Source organism: Rhamphochromis longiceps, linkage group LG3, assembly GCF_057381845.1.
Source record: "Rhamphochromis longiceps isolate RC_006_pf linkage group LG3, R_longiceps_female_GT1.1, whole genome shotgun sequence".
Classification (NCBI taxonomy): Eukaryota; Metazoa; Chordata; class Actinopteri; order Cichliformes; family Cichlidae; genus Rhamphochromis; species Rhamphochromis longiceps.
In genome coordinates, this window is record NC_140559.1 from 5450825 (window position 1) to 5473241 (window position 22417).

Consider the following 22417-nt stretch of genomic DNA (forward strand, 5'->3'; position numbering starts at 1 on the left):
TTTTTATTTGGAGATACAAAGGAACATTTGGCACTTCCCACATCTCACATATGTTTTACTGTTGCAACCATTCTACAACTGAAATGCCTTGGACTGTTAACCATTTCAGCCAAGAGGAGCCTGAACTCCAGATACTGTGAGTTCTTTTCGCACATTGAGATCACTGATAATTTTTAGCAACGACGTGATCTTGTAGAAACAATTAGGGGTTATGGATTCAGTTATAATTGCGACTCTTATTTTTTACTTTACTGGAAAAGATTTCTGCATTTTACCCATATTTTCTTTTTAACTCAAAATCAAAAAATTCCAGATTCTCCTACATGTTGGTTTTGCACCACATAGGATGACAGATTTTAGGTGGCCCTGTGTTTTTCTCTATTACATTTGCCACTGCATCTCGATAATCTTTGTGTGGCTCTTAGTGGGTTCGCACCCTCTCATATCTGGCTCTCATGACTCTTATCTTTTGAAAAATCTAGGTTTGAATCTCCCTCAATAATTCTGTTAAGAATTCTCTCCGCCTTTGTCAAAAGTTGTCTAGTAGGAAAAAGTGAATTAAAAAATATAAGTACAAAGTCCCAATGTGTAGAGCACACATTAATAAATTAGTCATGTTCTCTGTGAAACTAAATAAGCCTAATTCTTAAAGACCCCTCAAATTATTTACTAGATGTTTATGTTTTGAATAAAATAAAAATCTGAGTTTAACAAAACATCTTAAATGTAAATATCAAGCTTACCTTTCCTTCTTCCATAAAATGTGCTGGTGGGCACGCCAGCCATTTTGAAAAGGTGGGAAAAACAATTGGCAAGGCCACACCCCCACACATGTGATATAATTTTAAAGGTACTGTTGTCCTCTCTAAGAAACATCAGGACTTAGAGGAGTGGCAAGTAGAGTATGAGAGCTACAAGCAAAAACTAAATGTGTACTACAGTGTGCAAAATTGAAATACTGGGCCATCAGGGGGTTATGAGGGACATTTATGACACGAGAAATCCCACAAACCTTAAAGTGCACTTGAAAAGCTCACACAAGAAGGTTAACCTAGCTTACCTAGAAGACCTCATCAGGGGGAGCACACTCCCCCTCTTTGAAGAGCTCACCCACTTAACTCGCATCCCAAGAAAACAGCTAACCCCAGATGAGGCAGCGTGATGCATCCCGAGATAACAGGACTGGGACATCTAAATAAAGGTGTGAAACAATCGCCTTCAAAAGGTTATCAATTCACTTCAACCAAAATTAGGAACACTCGGTGCGGCAAGTTAATAGTGATTAGTCTCAACACCCAAGGATAACCGGAGGAGCATGATTGATAAGATGGAAATGAGATTTTGTTACACTTAATTTTTGCAAAACACAACTAAAACTGAACTGAAACTAAGGATTTTCAGAAAATAAAAACTAGACTAAACTAGCAAAGAATTGGTAAAAACTAATTACAACTGGAAAAATTGAAAATCTGGAGTCGAAACTAAATAAAAAAGATAACAACTAATGAAAATGGCGGAATGTTTAAAACCCTGGTGCAGAGATTGGCAAATCTGACCAGGAAACGTTATAAGATGGATTGTCAGGACAGTCAGCGTAAAGCCACTTTTGACAGTCCATACTAGGATGGCATTGGACATCTTCGGGGCGGGAGAGGGTTGGTGTGACCGAGGTGTGGCTTGGCTTGTTGCGTGTACATTTTGAGATCATGTGGCTCTGGATGGACCAGTTACCAGGGCATGGAAGGAGGACAGACTCATTAAAGGAGGAGAAGGAATTTCCTGGGATTGGAGATCCTCTGGGTGAGTGGTTGATTAAAAGCATGCATAAAATAGAAGTTATTTGTTGTTATTGATTGGTAATAGATTGATAATTGGCCACATTTACAGCTGTATTGACTTGTTGTGGACGTAGTCGACTTCAGGTTTAAACACTCTAATTAACCGGTTGAAAAATAGTGACATTAAAGGAAGAGTATGCAGCGCCACCCTGTCAGACGCCAGTGATGGTGGAGCTCACTGATGAATCAGGTGAGCTGAATTCATGGCTGATTCAAAACTAAGATCCCCCTGCTGTGGTTAGTAAGGGGAGAGCAGGGGGAAATAAAATTAAGAGTAAAAGAGGCATTTATAAACGTTTATGGGTCAAGTGAAACGGAAAAAGAAAAAAGGTGTTTTACTGTTATTTTAATATCAGCATTATTATTGTATGAGAATCATGCAACAAACATTGCATAGATTGATGATTTATTGAAGCTTTTGAACTTATACTAACATCTGTGTTCCTGTGATTGTTATAACTTCTGATGAATCTTCTATTTACAGGTGTTAGGATAATGATGTAATTTTTCATTGCAGGTGTAACCATGATCATTTTTATACATATTGCAACTTGTTGCTCATTGTAGAGTTGTGCTCAAGTTAATAAGGGTTAAAAGCTACAGCCAGCGCGATGTCTGACTGATCTATTGAGGGAAAAGGCTTCGAGCATAGAAGGCCGCACGCGCTTACAAAACACTGATATCATGTTATTCTTTGTGATCTTTTCTTCAATTAGGTCTTTAAGTTTAGTTTAAGTAGTGGCAGTTAATTAAACGACATTTATTAAAATATTAAATACCTGAGTCAGAACATTACACGCAAGATCACCTTAAGAGTCTGGGAAACTTTGTAGCTGCCTAACTTTTTTTTTCGAATGTTCTAGCTCTGTTGATTTGACACATTGGAATGTGTCAAAAAAGGGGGAGAGGGGAAGTTGAGCTTTAACATCAAACAAGGATTATTTGAACATTTTATAACTTCATTTGTGTTTTTAATACCTTAGGTATGCTAAAGCTTAAGCTAATAGCGGTCTGAGAAGTTTCTGGACCTTTTAGAGAATCAGTGAAAAAGCATAAACCATCACTTTCATGTTTAATCATTAATCATTGAAATGAACTGAATAGCGTTTAGAAGATTTGTTAATTTCTTTGTCTTTGTTAAAAAGAGAGGGTTTCAATAATTTTCAGACACACTTTGCAAATGTGCTTATAACGAGTTGGCACTCGGTCTTTTGAAGGTCAGAAGACCAATTCTGAATCACTAGAAGGTCAATAGATAACAACATTAGATTATTAGGGTTAGGAAGAGAGGTGTTTTGGTTTTCTGTCTCTTACAGAGAAAGGAACAGACACCAGACGAGGTCACAGATATGCGAGGATCCTCCGCAGCAGAGACAGACACGGTGACTGCCGAGACATCAACTGGGTCCAAGGGTCATGGCGTTTGGGCTCCAGCTAGTCACCATAAAAGGATGGATCCCATAAACACAGCAATAACCATGAAGGGTTTGGCAGAAATCCGGGAACACCAGACCAACGAAGTTCGAGAGGCTTTTGGGCAAAAAGGGGAACACCTTCCTGTTCCTTTTTCTGGAGGATACACAGATCGTTGTTTGAAATCGGGGCAGAATAATCCCCTGATCTGTGCCACGACTGAAGGGTTGTCTAACCCCTAAGGTTGAAGAATGAAGAGCAGAGGATCACCCAACTGGACGACACTGGTAGCTGCAGCAATAAAATAAAGGCTAAAAGCTGTGGGAGACCTGGGGAGTGTCATCTGTACCCGCTATTGTTGGAATAATAGTTTTTCTTGCATCTGAACTGCGCAAACACAGAGGTCATCCCACATATGGTTCGCCCATCAGGGGGACAAAGAACCTCAGGAGCGAGAAGAGATGAACCTGGCCACACTGAATTGAAGGGTGTTGGTGAGGTCATTATTCTAATGACCTCATCAGGGGGAATTGTTAGATTATAATATTATTTTATGCCATGCTATACCCCTAATTAAAGATGGTGAATTATTATGTAGTTTTAGTTTGCATTATTCTCCTGAATTGGAAGAAGCTGATAACTATTGCATTAGTTAAACTGATGTGCATTATATTAAACTGTTGATTGATTGTGAATGAATGATATTGTTTTATGATGCATTATACTGCTGAGTTATAAGAAATACTGTTTGCAGAAAGTCATCGCCTTATTTGTCTGATTAGAAGAGAACAGAACATACTGGAGTTTTCTGCCCCATCTCAGCAGGAGCAGATAAACGGGGAGCCAAGGTCGTAGCTCAGGCGCTGTGTGAGAGAGAGCATGTGAATGTTTAGGCTTTGTATGATAACCAGGGGCTATAAGAGTTTGAGCAATGCTCCACCATTTTGAGATTTTGAGGCTGTCTGCATCAGTGTCTATCTCCCACGCGTGTGTTCATTAAATCATCGTTTGACTCAACCCGACCGGACCAGTGTTGTTATTGTGGTTTTTCTCTTGTCTCCATCCCTGATATTTTTGAACCTTAACAATATCCACATAATTTCACTCTTACATCCACAGTGAGGTTTCACAATTGTTCAAATATAAGCAATCAATAATAATAATAATAATAGTATCAATAACATTGAGGCACATTAGACAAATTTCAAAAACAAATCATGTCTTACAATATTTACAACAACTAAAAGCTCTGTAAATCGGCTTTTAAGTGTTCATTGAAATTTTGAACAATTCTCTAATTTTTTAAGGCAACTTATTCCACTTAAAAGTTGCTCTAAATGTAACAGTTTTACAAAACATTACTTTTAACTCGAGCATTTACTAAATTGCAGTTTGTCTGTCTGTCCTGCACTCACTCTCTGTTTCTTTCTCTCTGATTGTGGAATAAAAGTATGAACATGTGTTTATAAGTTACACTTGTGTTTGAATCCTGCAGCTTATCACACATTTGATTTCCATGTGTGACGACTGCAAGTGTCCAGAGTGAGGACAGACTGAGGGAGCCACTGCTGCACATCATCTGTGAGGCTTTGCAGCCCTGATGATCCACCAGGACAAACTCAGCAGTGTGTGAGGAAGAGGAGGAGGAAGAGCCAGCAGCAGCTGACAGATGGAGAGAATAGACAGACTGTTCCCTGTTTGTGAAGGACTGCTAGGAAAGTTTAACATAACTGTCTGTGCTGAATCAGTCTTATTAGGTAATGTTCAAATAATGTGATCAGCCCAGTGTTTTCAGTGTGGGAGAAAGTACTCAGGGCCTTCAAGTTACACACTATGAAAGGCAGCAACAAGTTTAATGTTCAGAAACCTAAAGTCTGTATCAGCAGCAGGATGGAGCTAAAAATAAATGTTGGTTTCAGTTCTATGAAGCTTTGAGTATTTTGGATCAGTAGCTGCTGTGTTTGTTGCATCATATTGCTGTAACTGTTTATATGCTTTATATATTCTGAGCTAAGTTGATCTATAGTGTTACATCATATTCTATAAGGATGTTATGTGTTTGTAGACTTTCTGCCCAGTTTGACCCATTTAGCAGAAGTCAGCCTGTTTAAGGCTCTGATATCTATTCTGTGTGACTTAAAGCAGTTATGACATGGTCTGATTTTCTCACCCAATAAAGGAATATTTCATATATCAGTCAACTCTTCATTCTATCAGACACAGTTATCACAGCTCCTACATTTGCTTTTTACACATATATGTAAGCATTGAGCCAAATTTAGTACCAACATATTAAACGAACAATATTTGTCTGTTATATATGATACACCTGTATACACACTGTCACAGATACTTGTCTGTGAGTGAAGATTTAAGGTGACAGGAAATATAAATAACTGCAACTTCAGTGTTTGACCCACAGTTCAAGCTCACTGCTGTAATATATATATATATCATAATAATCTGACAATACTATAATATTGTCCATATTATATATACACTGAACAAAAATATAAACGCAACACCTTTTTTACTGCTCCCATACCCCATGGGATGGACGTAGAGACCTAAAATTCATTCCAGATACACAATATAACCATCCCTCCCAAACAGTGGTCACAAATCAGTCCAAATGTGTGGTAGTGGGCACATCTGCTATATTGAGATAATCCATCCCACCTCACAGGTGTGCCACATCAGGATGCTGATCTGACATCATGAGTAGTGCACAGGTGTACCTCAGACTGCCCACAACAAAAGGCCACCCTGGAATGTGCAGTTTTTTGCGCTATTGGGGGTCTGGGGACCCAGAACCGGTCAGTATCTGGTATGACCACCATTTGCCTCGTGCAGTGCAACACATCGTCGCATGGAGTCTATCAGATTGTCAATTGTGGCCTGTGGAATGTTGGTCCACTCCACTTCAATGGCTGTGCGAGGTTGTTGGATATTCGTGGGAACTGGTACACGCTGTCGTATACGCCGGTCAAGCACATCCCGAACATGCTCAATGGGTGACATGTCCGGTGAGTATGCTGGCCATGCAAGAACTGGGACATTCTCAGCTGCCATCTGCCCTGATCAATGTGAACCATGATTCATCCGTGAAGCGCACACCTCTCCAACGTGCCAGACGCCATCGAATGTGAGCATTTGCCCACACAAGTCTGTTACGGCGACGAGCTGGAGTCAGGTCAAGACCCCGATGAGGACGACGGGCATGCAGTTGAGCATCCCTGAGACGGTTTCTGACAGTTTGTGCAGAAATTGTTTGGTTGTGCGAACCAATTGTTCCAGCAGCTGTCTGGGTGGCTGGTCTCAGACGATCTTGGAGGTGAACCTGCTGGATGTGGAGGTCCTGGGCTGGTGTGGTTACACGAGGTCTGCGGTTGTGAGGCCGGTTGGATGTGCTGCCATATTCTCTGAAACGCCTGTGGAGACGGCTTATGGTTGAGAAATGAACATTCAATGCACGGGCGACAGATCTGGTTGACATTCCTGCTGTCAGCATGCCAATTGCACGCTCCCTCATTGCTTGTGGCATCTGTGGCATTTTGCTGTGAGACAAAACTGCACATTCCAGGGTGGCCTTTTGTTGTGGGCAGTCTGAGGTACACCTGTGCACTACTCATGATGTCAGATCAGCATCCTGATGTGGCACACCTGTGAGGTGGGATGGATTATCTCAATATAGCAGATGTGCCCACTACCACACATTTGGACTGATTTGTGACCACTGTTTGGGAGGGATGGTTATATTGTGTATCTGGAATGAATTTTAGGTCTCTACGTCCATCCCATGGGGTATGGGAGCAGTAAAAAAGGTGTTGCGTTTATATTTTTGTTCAGTGTATATTACCACAGTGAGATGACTTTAGTCTCATGAACAACATCAGCTAATTGTTATTTACAGCTAATCTTAAATGACTGTTCAGCACAGAAATGAAGCCCAACAATCATGTTTCACAGTCCTGTGGTCTCAGCCTCAGATACTCATCAAATCACACAGAGCTCATGTAGAAACAAATGAACTAAATATGTTCTCCTTCATTTCTGTCAAACAAAGCTGTATGAAACGTTTCCAGCTGTTAGTATCATGGTTGCTAGGCAACCTGGGCAGGGCGACGGAGGCTAGACGTCCCATTTCACGAGCCTACGAGCCTCGCACTTCGGCCTTAGCGGTCTTTGAGTACGCGGCCCTTGAGGACTTTAAAGCTGCAGATCCTGAATCGGGATACAGCCATGATGATCTCCAGCCTCGTGCTCGCCAACATTCTCACCTGAGTTAAGAAGACGATCACTGAAATGGTCTCAGCAGGTCCTTTGATGACAGCAATGAAATGCAGTGGTAAGGCTTTTTGGGGATTAAGTTCGTTTTCATGGCAAAGAAGGACGATGCAGTTCATCTGATCACTCCTCATAACATTCTGGAGTGCAGGCAAAATGCTATTATAAAAACGTAAGCAGCAACTTCTCCAGGTTCCAATATTTATGCAATTCTCAAACCTTTTGGCCACGACTGTATAACCTCTTCTGAAGTTTAGTGGATATTATACATGGTTATGCTCAGGATGTGTCGGCCAGTTTCCACTGGAAACGCCTTTTGGTTAAACTGTCAGCGAGGAATTTGCATTTGCACTGTTACATTTTTATATAACTTTAATGCACATTAACAACATCTGCTTGTTTCAGTGAAAATACATTGATGGGTTTTTAATAAAGTTGTGCAGCTGTAAAGTACTTTGTCTGGTGTCAATTCTATCGTCAGCTACATCGTTATGGCAAATGTTCAAATGTATATGGTGATAAATATCTTTGGTCATATGGTCCTGCTCTGTCTGTCACCTTCTGTGTTGAGCTCATTGTTTCCTCTGTAGTGGCTGAGCTGAGTCCAAGTAGCTGAAAATGTTCCTCTGCTGCTCCGTCAGACTCTCCTCCTCCTGCTGATCAGCTGGGACACAAAACAGATCTTTGTTAGGCTCCACACTGCACTGAAGAGTCAAAGTGTCTCATATGTTCATCTGACAAGTAAAAGAACACATTTTTGTTTCCCGAGGTGGGCAACTTGTTGGAAACAAACACAAAAGGTTTGAGCACTGATACCTGCCATTGCTGGCATTGAAAGATGCAACGCCAGCAATGTGGATTGTCAAGACTCAAACCAATCATCAAGCAAAGACAACAGGGATCATTTGTTTCTGTTTATTTAGCATTCACAGCATTTGTAGTTGCCTTCTGTGCAGGGGAAGTCCACGCACACTGTGTGGTACCGCCATCCGCAGAAGGTGCATTCAACCTCTGTAAGAGAAACGAGATTGTCTGAGACTGAAATGATATTCACTAAAGAAGTGGTGATTTGTAAAACTTCACATTTTGATCCGGGACGTACTCTGCATGAAAACAAGCGCTCACTCTTCCTGCTCAACAAATGACACGGGCGGAGCCTTATACCACGTGATACAGAAGCTGTGCCGTGTGATGCTAAAATTAGCAGGGAAAAAACAACGGAGAGCACGTCAGGGATGACGAGAAAGTGACAGGAGAAAATCCGTCCCGGTCAACCACCCAAACATCAATAACGGGAACCTTATACAGCGCTTCCCTATACACGTCGCACTCCCGCAGGCACAAAGACATTACGGAGGCTATCACTTATCACCTCACCAAAGATATGGCTCCATCAACACTGTGCAAAACGAGGGATTTAGGAAAACGATCAACACCCTAGACAAACGCTACACAGTGTCGTCCCGCAACTATTTTTCTATTGTTGCACTACCTGCTCTGTACACGCAGCGTCGAGCAATGGTGGAGACGGAATTTCAAGCAGGACAACATTTTGCTGCAACAACAAAACGTGAGACATTTGTTGTTTTATGTTTATTGTTATGAGAGAATCATGATCACAATTCTAAGCCAAAAAATCGTGATTCTCATTTTATGCAAAATCGTGCAGCCCTAACATTAACACAAAACTATTGTTTCACCAGAGAAACACACATGAAGAGAGAGAGAGAGACAATAACAGCTACCAAACAGTCGTCATAATTCGTCACACAATGAGAAAAGGACAAATCAACAAGTAACAATGACTAATTAATATTAAAATCTGTAACATAATGTATTGTTTGGAGTTTAGTCTGATTGGTTCAGGATGAGCTGCCATTATCCAATCACACGTCTGCTTACCTGCATCTTTTCTCTTTTTTCTAACCTGAGCACCTGATGGCTTTGAACTTTTGTTGTCCATCTTCCATTGGTTTGAATTTTGCGCTCCAGTACAAACACAAATCCCCCAACCCGAGGATCAGCACAATTAACCTAACAGACCTACACCTTAGTTCACAGATTCACTTTGTCTAAGGTTGATTTCTGGGATTTCACACAACCCAGGATTCAGATCGTGAATCCATGATGGGCTTGGATTTACATCATTATAAATGAAATGTGCTCTACTTGGAAGCAGCCGGCCCCGCCCCTTTTGACGGGTTGTGTGAGACTTTAAATCATCAAACTGTAAATTATAAATTAAATTTTTATTGATCCTTTACCCCGAGTCCTAAAGTGTAGATTTATTTTCTTACTCTTCTTATATTTATTGTTTGTTTACTTGCACCGCTGTAACTGCAGCCTCGTCGTCTCGTCTCTCTATATGCTGGACTGTCTGTAGCGGAGATGACAATAAAGTTTACTTTGACTTCAGCAGTGCGCAGGCGCACCGAGGGCTCTCGCGCTCACTTTATAGAATTTAGAAAAAACATCGGTGCAGATTATAAGTCTGTATCATAATATCTGTTTGTTTCAGTGTATTTCAGACCCAGCAACACACTCAGACAGAAACTGGTTCACCCGAAAGACAAAACGCCAAAACACAAACTTAACAACGTGGTGTATGCTGTACAGTGCAGCGAGGAATGCCCAGACCAAACAGCCACTTCACAAGCGCATGGCACAACACAGAAGAGCCACCTCCACAGGACAAGACTCAGCAGTCCATCTGCATCTTAAGGATAAAGGACACTCTTTCGAGGATGCCAATGATCACATTTTGGACAGAGAAGATAGATGGTTTGAAAGAGGAGTGAAAGAAGCCATCTATGTCCACTGTGAGCGACCATCTTTGAACAGAGGCGGGGTTTACGACACCAACTCTCTGCCATCTATAATCCAGTTTTGAGTTCCCTTCCCAGACGCCTTAACGCCCACTCACATCCTGGGCCATCTGATCTCAGGAATTCGCACGACAAGGTGGGGCCAGGTTTCACAATGAACACACCCGAAACTCTGGCTGATTGGGTCCCACACCCAATTTCACACCTTGGCTCAGGTGATTAGAGGATCATCAGGGGGTTCTTTTGTCCCTCTGTGGGGGGAAACTCCCACTAGATTTATATCTGGGACTCTCCACCATTTGACCTTAGAACTGAAGAAGCTTCTCGGATGAGAGGTGAAAAGTCTTCAAGCAACTTAAAGAAGTCCAGACGCTTTTCTTTGCAAGCTCCTTTGACAATATCTGTTTGTTGTTTTTATTTTGTTTTGCGAGTTGGTTATTAGATGCCGCTCCAGCCAGCCAGAGACTCCCCGCCGCCCCGCCCTCTCCTCCCTGTGCCGCCAGCAGCAGGCGCACCTCGCAAACGGAGGGCGCCCTTACTCCCAGCAAATGGCTGATAGAAAACCGATCGGTGCCTACGAATTTCCCAATATGCGCTGGCATGACGTCGGGGAAGCATGGGTACGACCGATTATTTTATTTTTTTCTTGCCAATGCCCGTGATACCCCCCCACCACGATGCATTCTATTGGTTTGCACACTCACACACACCCAGCTGTGGTTTCCTGTTTTGCTGGACTCTGTAGAGCCCCGCCTTTAACGCTCTTCTCTCACAGAGAGCAACAGAAAACTTGGAAAAACTCCAGATTGACTGAACTCAGTTCAAAGTTACCTTGACACCTTTAGATGTGAGACGGAGCGATGGTCCGCTTGAAGCTGACGCTCCGGTGCGTGTGTCAGAAAGATCAACGCGCTGCTTCAGAAGCACCGTGTCGAGGCTTGATTCGTTTGGCCAGAGTCACGTGATCAGTGACGTCTGAAGCTTCGTTTAGAACGTACCTTTTTTTTAAATCGAACTTTATTGAAACACAATGAGTATACAACATACAAACAGATGAAGTTTACAAAGGAACAGAACATGAACATACAGAACCAGGAGTAAAAAAATGATGATATGAGTAGGCGAAAAAAATCAACATATAAATATTGTTCTGAGAGGCTTTTTGTTGGTTGAGTCTGAAATTGATTGTATGTACAATTCATATCCTTATAAAACGGCAGAAATATGGTGTTTTATTAATAAACTTACATTTATGGATATAAAATAGCTAAAAGTATTAACAAATATTTTATAAAAAAAACATTTATCATTCTTCCTGGGGAACTTAAAGAAAAAGAATAAAACATTTTCCCATCGTAAAGAAAACTCCCTTAAAATATGGACAATAACAAAACTGCTCAATTCTTCCAGAATCTCTGTGTAGAGGAACCAAAAGAGATGTGCCACAGTTTCTGGATGATCCCCACAGAAAGTTCAATTAGTATTTATGTCTCTTTTAAATGTTACCATATAGTGACTGGCTGGGTAACATTTATGAAGAATTTTATATGAGATTTCCTTCACCTTGTTCACAATTAGATATTTATGGGATCATCCAGACTGTCTTCCAGGTGATATCTGGAACATGTCGGTTCCAGTAAGATATTCTATATATGGGAGAGACATGATATCTTCTTGGAATAAACTACGTATTCTCTTATTGCTGTTACCAAGTTCCTGCGAAAAGCAGATTTTTCCCACTGCTGACTCAGCTGGATCAGGGAGAGTGACTGAGGCAGATATTGAGCTGTCAGTGTTTTTATATAACATTAAAGTCCCTGAGGGTATGGCACCAAGCACCATTGAGAATTCCCCAACACTGTTTGACAAGTTTGACGAGCATCTTGACTTTTGGTCTTTGGATATTAACAGTCCTGGATATGTGACTTCTTGTTTAACAGAAATGTTACAGAGAGCATTTGCAGTGCAGCCTTTAATTGCTAGTAATTCACATTTTTTTAGATTTCGACATAAAGCAGATGCCTCAGAGAAATCACTAATAACACTAAGGGCTGGACGGATTTGATTTGCATTCTTCAAGAAGAGTGTGGTGTCATCAGCTAGCTGGCTGATGATGAGCTCCTTATCAGCTGTGCTGATTCCTTGTATAACAGGTCAAATCTCGGGGTGGAGTCTTAATCGTTTTAATTGAGCTATTGCCATTCGTGTACAAGATTTTGATAGCTTTACAGAAAAATGCCAAATTTTTCCAAAGAGTGGAAAATAAATTGATGTTCAATTGTATCAAAAGCCTTTTAAAAATCCAGGAAGAGAATGAAGCTATAGTCAGATACCAAATCAGAGTAATCAAGTAGATCTAAAACCAGTCTCATGTTCTTAGAAAGGTGTCTGTTTCTCATAAAGCCTGATTGTGTCTCATCGATAATTGTGTCCAAGAACTCTTTCATTCTGTTAGCAAGTACTAAAGCCATAATCTCATAGTCATCATTGAGCAGACAGATGGGTCTCCAATTATCAATAAGAAGTAAGTCTTTGTTTGGCTTTGGAATAAGTGTTATGAGACCCTGAGTAAGAGTAGGAGGGAGGATGTTATTCTCTACACTTCCTATGAAAAGCTGCAGTAAGAACAGAGCCAGGAGATTAGAAAATGATTCATAAAACTCTGCAGTTAAACCATCTGTGCCGGGAGATTTGTTGGCCTTAAGTGCAGAAATAGGATTACAAACGTCCTCCACAGTCAGAGGGCTGTCACAGTGACTTCTATCTTCCACAACAATAGTTTTTAGGTTTTTAATATTATTGAGAAACAGCGTTGAGACATATATATATATATATATATATATATGTATATATATTCTACTTTTCTAAATGATTGACTATTTCAATGGAGAACCTAAATGACACGGACCCGTGTTTGTTATTACATATCTTTATTTTGAATGTGACAAGTCTATCATTACCTGTTATTCATAGGTATTAACAGAGTTTTTGGCCTTTTTTCCCTCTATAACAGTTAATTGACTCTTTACAGTGGCCTGCTATGGTTAATAATAACATGTTCAGTCATGAGTGAAATCAAAGCTTTTCTTCACTTTAGCATTTAACATTCCCAACAATATAATGTGATACATTAATTAAAACACAGCTAATAAAACACAATTTTCTTAATGCAAACATCAGTGACTCAACATTAGCAACCAAAGGGTTCAGTCTGCAGCTCACACTCATGTGAAGCTACAGCCTCCCCCTTTAGTCTCTGTCATCCTTCTGCTCCTGCAACAACAAAGCAAGACAAAACCTCCACCCTTCTTCTACAGGCTGGGTGAATTGTTGTGGACATTCACTAATCCTAAAGTCGGCACCGTTTTTGTCTCAGTATCAAGTCAGTTAAACTTTTAGTCGTCAGTCCGTCACAGTCCAGTCACATGCATACATCCACACACATTCATACCAGATATTGCTGATAATGGAGTCTCACGCGCAGCCTATTCGAGCCTCCATCACCAGCAAGATGACGTCATCATTTTAAAGGAAAACAGCTCATTGTTTTTGGACTGGATTGACTCGCTGCAATCCTTTTAGGCTCAGGACTTCTCATGTGATCAATGTCACATATAAGTGAATTTCTCCCAAGCCCATTATAATCATGGAGAAAAACACTTTGCCACTGTTTCCAGTAAGAATATTTTATAGCGCTTTAAAGTTCAACCTCTCAGGTCTGGATTAAAGAGCTGATTTGTTAAATCGGGAACTCACAAAATACCAAAATATCACCACCGGTGGATCACACCTCTCAGATGTTCTTATCTCAGTGCACTGTAACAAAAGCACAAACAAACGCAACCAATAAAATACTAATAAAGTAACAAATACTGGGGCCCATTGCAAACATGTCCAAGCATAAAACCATCTTTCTCTCTCTTAGAGAAAGAAAACAATCCAAACCTCACTGATAAAATCAACCTAGTGTCAAGCAAAACCCAAAAATCAACCAAAACTTCACCAGAAAGTTTTCCTCCCTCCCGGGACAATATTGTGCAGGAATACAGGCACCGTAACTCCTTCTTGCACTGACAAAAACATGTTGGATTTACTTGATTCAATAGTGGACACTGGTTGCACACAAAGGTTTTGCTTTGGCAGAAACTTAAACAACTGAGTCAAATCAACACAACCTTTTCATATTCAGTAAAGCTGCATGTTGTGTTCATAAAACACGATTGAAACATGTTCAGATGGAGTAAGTTGAGCTCCTGGAACATTTTAATCCTTCAATTGAAATTGAATGGGTCTACAACAACTAGAGATGGCACGATACCACTTTTTTATGTCCGATACCGATACCGATATCATAAATTTGGATATCTGCCGATACCGATATGAATCCGATATAGTGTTTTTTAATCAACAAAACTGTTTTTTAAAATATCTTGCTGCATTTTGCAAGTCTGCAAGTTCATACTCAAGTTTAAAACAACAACTACACTAAAGCTATTCTGTTATACCTGTATGCAAAAAAAATATTTCATAGTTCAGCAATACTGATCAATCTAATAAACTTAGACCTACACCATCCTCCCTATTCTGGTATTTTAAAGAGTACTTAGCGTAAATATTAAGCAACCTAACTAATAGGGTTCCAACTCCCAGCAACAACAAAAATAAATAAATAAAAAATAAGGAACCACCCCTCACGCTCCACCTCATGATGCTTAATCGACGTAATCAACCTTAATTTGATGCAGTGTGAAAAAAATGCACAGAAATCAATTATTTTTCAAGAAATATTAAATAGATTCAACATCTTTCTTCAACAAAATTGCAGACTGCACAGATGGTACCTTCCCAAAGTAAAAAGTACTATAGCTTACTAGGATATATATTAGACTTAATAGTCACTATATACAGTAATTGACTTCTATTCATTTTACATCAAATTAAAACTTTGGGTGTCAGATAATTATTTATTAAAAGCTCGACATTTTAAATGAGAATAAGAAAGAAAATAAATAAATTCTAACAACAGCTGATCAAGCTTAAACGTTCTGCTGTTGTTCAGCCGCTGGTTTCCTCTTTCTGGTGCAAAGTGGGCCAAAAACAAACAAGAGAGACGGACTCGCGACAGAAAAGCCGATCAGCTGATCATTTAAGCAGTTTCACGATTGAAGTAGCAGCCGGAGAGCGAGAGGCAGTCGCTTGTTAAGCTTAACGTGGGAATGCTTTACAAACATTCAGAGATGGACTTACACACTTGCTTTACTTCTCTCGGGGATAACTTTGTCGGAGATGAAATGCCAGGTTGCTAGCGAAGCTCCACATGCTATCCAGACCACCGACAGGTCTCGCATGCCACAGCTGCTCTATCACGTGATGCATACGTTCTGAGGTGAGTTACGGCGTGTTGCAAGTTTTGCGAGGTGCTTTCGTGATATTTAATGGATCGGATTACATTTTTTATTTTTCTCCGATATCCGATCCAGTAATTTAGGTCAGTATCGGACCGATACCGATATGTAATATCGGATCGGTCCATCTCTAACAACAACTACCATCCTCCTATCTCTATCCTGGTTGCAGCAGGGCTGGGAAATAACCCTGAAGTGATAGGTTACCAGGCAGGGTACACCCTGGACAGCTCACCAGTCTATCAGATAGAAACACACAGCCGTTTACATTCATGGATAATTTAGCCCAGGACCTTCTTACTGTGGAGCAACAGCACTAACCAGCATGCCAACAATGGAGGAAATACAGGAAAGCTATGATTTCCTGTATTTGTCTGAAAGCTATGATTTCCTGTATTTGAGGCAGAATTCTTTTGTTCTTGCCCTTGACAGGTTAATCCACAATAAATAGCAACAGCATGCATGTGGTGTGTGTGTCGTTGTCTGCCTCTTATAACTCCAGTGATTTTCCTGTAGTTTGAAATCTTATGCGGTGTTGACACAATAATTTGTTGTAAACCAGGAAATTCCCAACTGTGGTAGAAAGCACAGCTTAGCCTTAGCAAATGTTCAAAGAAAAGTCGTCACGTCCTGATTTCTGCTTCACTGATAAATATTGTCACACTGGGGTTTTTACAAATGATATCAGTGAGCACTGTGTGGCAGCTGGAGTCAGACAACTGAAGCTCCCACAATCAAGACCACAAACAGCTTTCAAAGGAGATTTGAAGCTTTTCTGGCAGCAAGCTTCATGATTTATGGGACTGGAACTGGAACAGAAACTACCTGATCACCAATGGTGAGCTGGCATGGAATTATTTTTATGACATTGTGGCGGAGGCGTGGCCCCGGGCGCAGCTGCAGGGGAGGAGTGGAGCAGAAGGCTCAACGGGGCGGCGCTGCGAGGCCGGTAAGAACAGCTGATATTGTTTATGGACTGATGATGGTCTGCTCCGCTGTGTTTATAGTGAGACGAGGAGGAGCGGCCAAGGGAGATCAGCTGGGCTCGAGCTGTCAGACGGTGCGACTGAGTCAGCTGTCAAAATACAAATATATCAATAAATGTGGAAGTTGGCTATACCTGCCTGTGTGTGCATGTGTCTGTGCTTGGTGTACTCCACAAGTGGTGCCGAAACCCAGGAGAGTGCCGGTGGGGAAATGTCCGACCCACAGGCCACGCCACCCGCCCAGCCTCTGCAATTCTTGGCGCAGATGCTGGCGGAGATGGCGACAATGAGCCGGGATCAGGCGGCCGACCAGCGTGCCCACCTGGCCGCGCTGCGGGAGCAGACGGACCGACAGACGCAAGTTCTGGAACGGCTGGTCGGGGCCGCTGCCACGCCGAAGCCCTCGCCGCTGTCGGTGTCGGTGCCCCGGATGGGGGACGGGGACGACCCACAAGTTTTTTTGGAGACCTTCCGTGCCACGGCGGAGGCTTGCCAATGGCCGCGGGAGGAGTGGGCTCCGCGGCTGCTCCCCCTGCTGTCTGGGGAGGCACAAACAGCGGCCCTGAGTCTGCCTCCGGCGTCGAGGAGCAGCTTCCCGGACGTGAGCCGGGCGGTGGTGGACAGGCTGGGGCTCACCGCCGAAGACCATCGCCGGCGGTTCCGGGCCTGTCGGCTGGCTACAACGGACCGACCATTCGCCTGGGCCCGGCAGCTGCGCGACGCGGCGGTGCGCTGGCTGCAACCGGGAGCATTGGAGGGCGAGACGAAGCTGGTGGACAAGGTGGTGCTGGAGCAGTTCACGGAGGGATTGCCAGCGGAGACGGCGAGATGGGTCCGGTGCCACCGGCCTGCAAGCCTGGAGGTAGCGGTGACGCTAGCGGAAGACCACCTTGCCGCTGGAGCAGGGGAACCCGGGGACGCCGGACGGAGGCCGAACAAACAGGCCCCAGTGCCGGCCCCGAGACGCCGTGTGCCGGCACCAGGGCAGGCAGAGCGGCTGCCGGCGCTGAGCCCCACTAACCCTTTCGCGGCGTTGGTGCCGTCCAGGGTAGCCGAGCCAAGTGGAGCCGCCCCCGAGCCACGGAGGGCCGCACAGACGCCGGGGCCGGAGTGTTGGAAGTGCGGGCAGCCGGGGCACCTGAGGAGGGATTGTCCGCTTATGGAAGTGGGGCAGGTGTTTCGCGTTGCTGGCGCCCCAGCACCCTCCCCCGGTCCAGGAGGGACATACAGTATTCCGGTAAGGACTCGAGGGGGTATACGCCAGGCATTGGTGGACACGGGCTGCACGCAGACCCTCGTACACCAAAGCTTGGTTCGCCCCGGGGCATTGCTGGAGGCAGAATGGGTGGAGGTGAGGTGTGTGCATGGTGATGTTCACAGGTATCCCATTGTGCCGCTGCTGTTAAAATATAAGGGCAAAACACAGAGTAACGGCGGCGGTTAGCCCGCGCCTGTCGCACCCCCTGATTCTGGGTACCAATTGGCCGGGGTTTCATCAGCTACTGGGGCAGTACGCGGGGGTGCGATCACGACCGGAAGCGGGGTGTAGCGTGTGCGCGGCATTCAGCGGTGACGCGGGGTCGTCCGACACCGACTCCGGGGGGGAGGAGCTGGCGGGTCCCTCACGGGACGTCCCGCCGGCCCCGGAAGTGTCCCCCATGGGTGATTTCCCACTGGAGCAGTCTCGTGACGACACCCTACGCTCAGCCTTTGACCAAGTGATGGCTATTGATGGTCACGTGGTGCGCCCTGAGGCCGCGCAGACCTACCCGCGTTTCGTCTTATTAAACGACCGATTATATCGAGTGAGTCGTGACACTCAGACAGAGGAAACACACACCCAGTTGTTGGTGCCGCAGGGCCGCCGGGAAACGCTTTTCCAGGCGGCCCACTATAACCCCATGGCAGGGCATATGGGCTATGAGAAAACTCTGGAGCGAATAACGGCCCAATTTTATTGGCCGGGCATCCGAGCGGATGTGCGCCGCTGGTGCGCGTCCTGCCCGGACTGCCAACTTGTTAACCAGCCGGCCATACCGAAGGCGCCGCTGCGCCCTCTCCCCCTCATTGAGGTCCCGTTTGAGCGCATCGGCATGGACCTCATCGGGCCGTTTCACCGGAGTGCACGCGGCTACCGCTTTGTGTTAGTCCTGGTGGATTACGCAACGCGGTACCCGGAAGCAGTTCCGCTGCGCACCATCTCTGCAAAGAGTGTGGCGCAGGCACTGTTTCAGGTCATCTCCCGAGTCGGAATCCCGAAAGAGATACTGACTGACCAGGGCACGTCGTTTATGTCTCGTACACTGCGGGAACTGTACGAATTACTGGGCATTAAATCTATTCGGACCAGCGTCTACCACCCTCAGACTGACGGGCTGGTGGAGCGGCTGAATAAGACTTTAAAGTCCATGATTCGGAAGTTCATTAACGAGGATGAACGCAATTGGGATCACTGGCTAGACCCTCTGTTATTCGCAGTGCGGGAGGTGCCCCAGGCCTCCACGGGATTTTCTCCCTTTGAACTGCTGTTCGGCAGGAGGCCACGTGGGGTGCTCGACCTGATTAAAGAAAGCTGGGAGGACGGTCCGAGCCCCGCCAAAAATGAGATTCAGTACGTGTTGGACCTGAGAGCAAAACTCCACACTTTGGGGAGGTTGTCACGGGAGAATTTGCTCCAGGCTCAGCAGCGTCAGCAACGCCTGTATGACAGAGGGGCTAGGCTCAGGCAATTTTCACCGGGAGATAAAGTGCTTGTGTTACTCCCTACTTCCAGCTCGAAGTTGCTCGCCAAGTGGCAAGGACCCTTTGTGGTCACACGGCGAGTCGGGGACGTGGACTATGAGGTCGCTCGGTCGGACAGGGGAGGGGCCACGCAGATTTATCACCTCAATCTCCTCAAACTGTGGCGAGAGGTTGAAACCGCTTCTCTGGTGAGCTTGGTGAAGGAGAGAGATGAGTTGGGGCCTGAGGTGCCAAATTCCATCATCCCCGCCTCCCTCCCTTGTGATGACCATCTCACACAGGCCCAGAGAGCGGATGTTGTCGCGTTGCAACAGCGTTTTGCGGACGTGTTCTCCCCCCTGCCCGGCCGGACGTCCCTCATCGAGCACCATTTCGTGACGCAGCCTGGCGTGACGGTGCGTTCACGGCCCTACAGGCTCCCGGAGCACAAGCGAAAAATCGTGCAGAGGGAATTGGCGGAAATGCTGAGGATGGGAGTAATAGAAGAGTCGCACAGCGCCTGGTGTAGCCCCATCGTTCTGGTGGCGAAGAAGGATGGGTCTATACGGTTCTGTGTCGACTATCGCAGGGTGAACGAAGTGTCACGCTTTGATGCCTACCCCATGCCTCGGGTCGACGAGCTCCTGGACCGGTTAGGCACGGCCCGCTTTTTCACGACACTGGACTTAACCAAGGGCTATTGGCAGATTCCCTTGTCTGCCGAGGCCAGGGAGAAAACGGCCTTCTCCACTCCGTACGGTTTGTACCAGTTCGTGACACTTCCGTTTGGCCTGTTCGGGGCCCCGGCCACTTTCCAGCGTCTCATGGACCGGGTACTGCGTCCGCACGCAGCGTATGCTGCCGCCTACCTGGATGACGTGATCATCCACAGCGACACCTGGGCGGAGCATGTGCTGCGGGTGGCCGCGGTCCTGGAGTCCCTGAGGGGGGCGGGGCTCACGGCCAATCCGAAGAAGTGCGCGGTTGGACGGAGGGAGGTGCAGTATCTGGGGTACCACCTGGGGGGCGGGCAGGTGCGTCCACAGGTGGAGAAGATGGCGGCTATCGCATCCTGCCCGCGCCCCAGGACGAAAAAGGAGGTGAGACGGTTCTTGGGGTTGGCGGGTTACTATCGTCGCTTTGTGCCGGGGTTTGCGCAGCTAACCAGCCCCCTGACCGATCTCACTCGAAAGGGTGCCCCGGATCTGGTCCAGTGGACGGGGCCGTGCCAGGCGGCGTTTGTGCAGGTGAAAAAGGCTCTCTGTGGGGAGCCGCTGCTTCACACTCCTAACTTTTCCCTCCCTTTTGTTCTGCAGACTGACGCCTCGGACAGAGGGCTGGGAGCCGTTTTGTCCCAGCAGGTGAGGGGGGCCGACCGCCCTGTCCTGTTCATCAGCCGGAAGCTGGCGGAGCGCGAGCGCCGGTACAGCACTGTGGAGAAGGAGTGCCTGGCCATCCGGTGGGCGGTCGGCTCCCTGCGCTATTACCTCCTGGGACGCTCATTCACCCTCTGTTCGGACCACGCCCCGCTGCAGTGGCTCCACCGCATGAAGGATGCCAACGCCCGGATCACCCGCTGGTATCTGGCGTTGCAGCCCTTTAAGTTCAAGGTGATCCATAGGCCGGGGGCGCTGATGGCAGTGGCCGATTTCCTCTCTCGCTCACGGGGGGGGGGGGGAGTTGGCTCGGCCGGACGGCTCCCCGGCCTCGAACGGGCGGTGGGGGTGTGTGGCGGAGGTGTGGCCCCGGGCGCAGCTGCAGGGGAGGAGTGGAGCAGAAGGCTCAACGGGGCGGTGCTGCGAGGCCGGTAAGAACAGCTGATATTGTTTATGGACTGATGATGGTCTGCTCCGCTGTGTTTATAGTGAGACGAGGAGGAGCGGCCAAGGGAGATCAGCTGGGCTCGAGCTGTCAGACGGTGCGACTGAGTCAGCTGTCAAAATACAAATATATCAATAAATGTGGAAGTTGGCTATACCTGCCTGTGTGTGCATGTGTCTGTGCTTGGTGTACTCCACAGACATTTTATCAAAGTTATAAATAAGCATGCCCATTAACACATAGTGAGTGAGCATGTTGTCTTCCCACGCAGTGAACAGCGGATGCTAATGTTTTTGTCACTTTTTACAGAGTCAAACTCAAAGTAAGGTCAGTGCTTCCACGCTTTAAACGCTGCACGCTCACACTCTCTCCACACTCGATAGATTATCCATTGTTCATCTGCACACAGCTGCGGTTTTAGTAACGCAGTAACGCAGCGTGCTTACGGGAAAGTAACAGTAATCTAATTACCTTTTTTGCAATAGTAATCCCTCACTTTACTCGTTTCTTGAAAAAAGTAATCGGATTACTGCCCATCTCTGGTTGGAGCTGTGCACTTGTGGGTTCCACCTTGTGTACACGTTTATCTTTGCTGTGTGTACTTGTACCTCTGAGTGGAAGCTGAACTCTTGAGTTCGAGTATCGAAGCATCAGCTGTGACGTTAAAGTCCAAACAGCTCGTTCATTTGACGTGCAAATGAACGAAGGTAACGCCGTTTTCATGTGGATGTGTCACTGAGACACTTTCCACATCCACAGCTCACAAAATGGGAAAACTATAGAAGTATAACAATGAAGAAGTTACTATGTTACGGGTCCCAAGGATGAAGACCTCGATGACAAATATGTTACCTGTAAAAGCAGGTGAAGAGCAGAGTAAGGAAGACACGATGCGTCTCTGCTTTCCTCCACAACGTGTCTGAGTCTGATTTATTTCACACAAATAAATGCTATAAAACACTAAACATGAGCTTTCAATATACTGTTCAGCTGGTTCCTCATTCACATCAATTACATTTACTTATTTCACAACATCAGTGAAATATACTCTTTTTAACTGGTTCACTTTCTCAAGTTCACACTTCTTTCCATAACAGCTACATCCTTTTATCATATCAATA

General features: G+C 45.2%; 1 protein-coding gene across 6 annotated transcripts in view; it reads right to left on the reverse strand.

Moving 5' to 3' along the window:
• LOC146672633 (uncharacterized) overlaps positions 1-22417 on the reverse strand; it is a 59348-nt gene that overhangs the window by 14497 nt on the left and 22434 nt on the right. For 3 of the 6 annotated variants that reach the window (XR_014908382.1, XM_085388003.1, XM_085387971.1), the window contains exons 2-3: positions 22149-22221; positions 8097-8202 (exon numbers count right to left, since the gene is read on the reverse strand). Coding sequence is in view for 5 of the 6 variants with exons in the window: in XM_085388003.1 (XP_085244129.1) it covers positions 8097-8114 (18 nt within the window). In the remaining variant the exon portion in view is untranslated. Of the gene's footprint in view, positions 1-8096; positions 8203-11194; positions 12637-22148; positions 22222-22417 lie in introns of those variants that run through there. The other 3 variants (XM_085387997.1, XM_085387979.1, XM_085387987.1) reach the window with 2 other exon arrangements.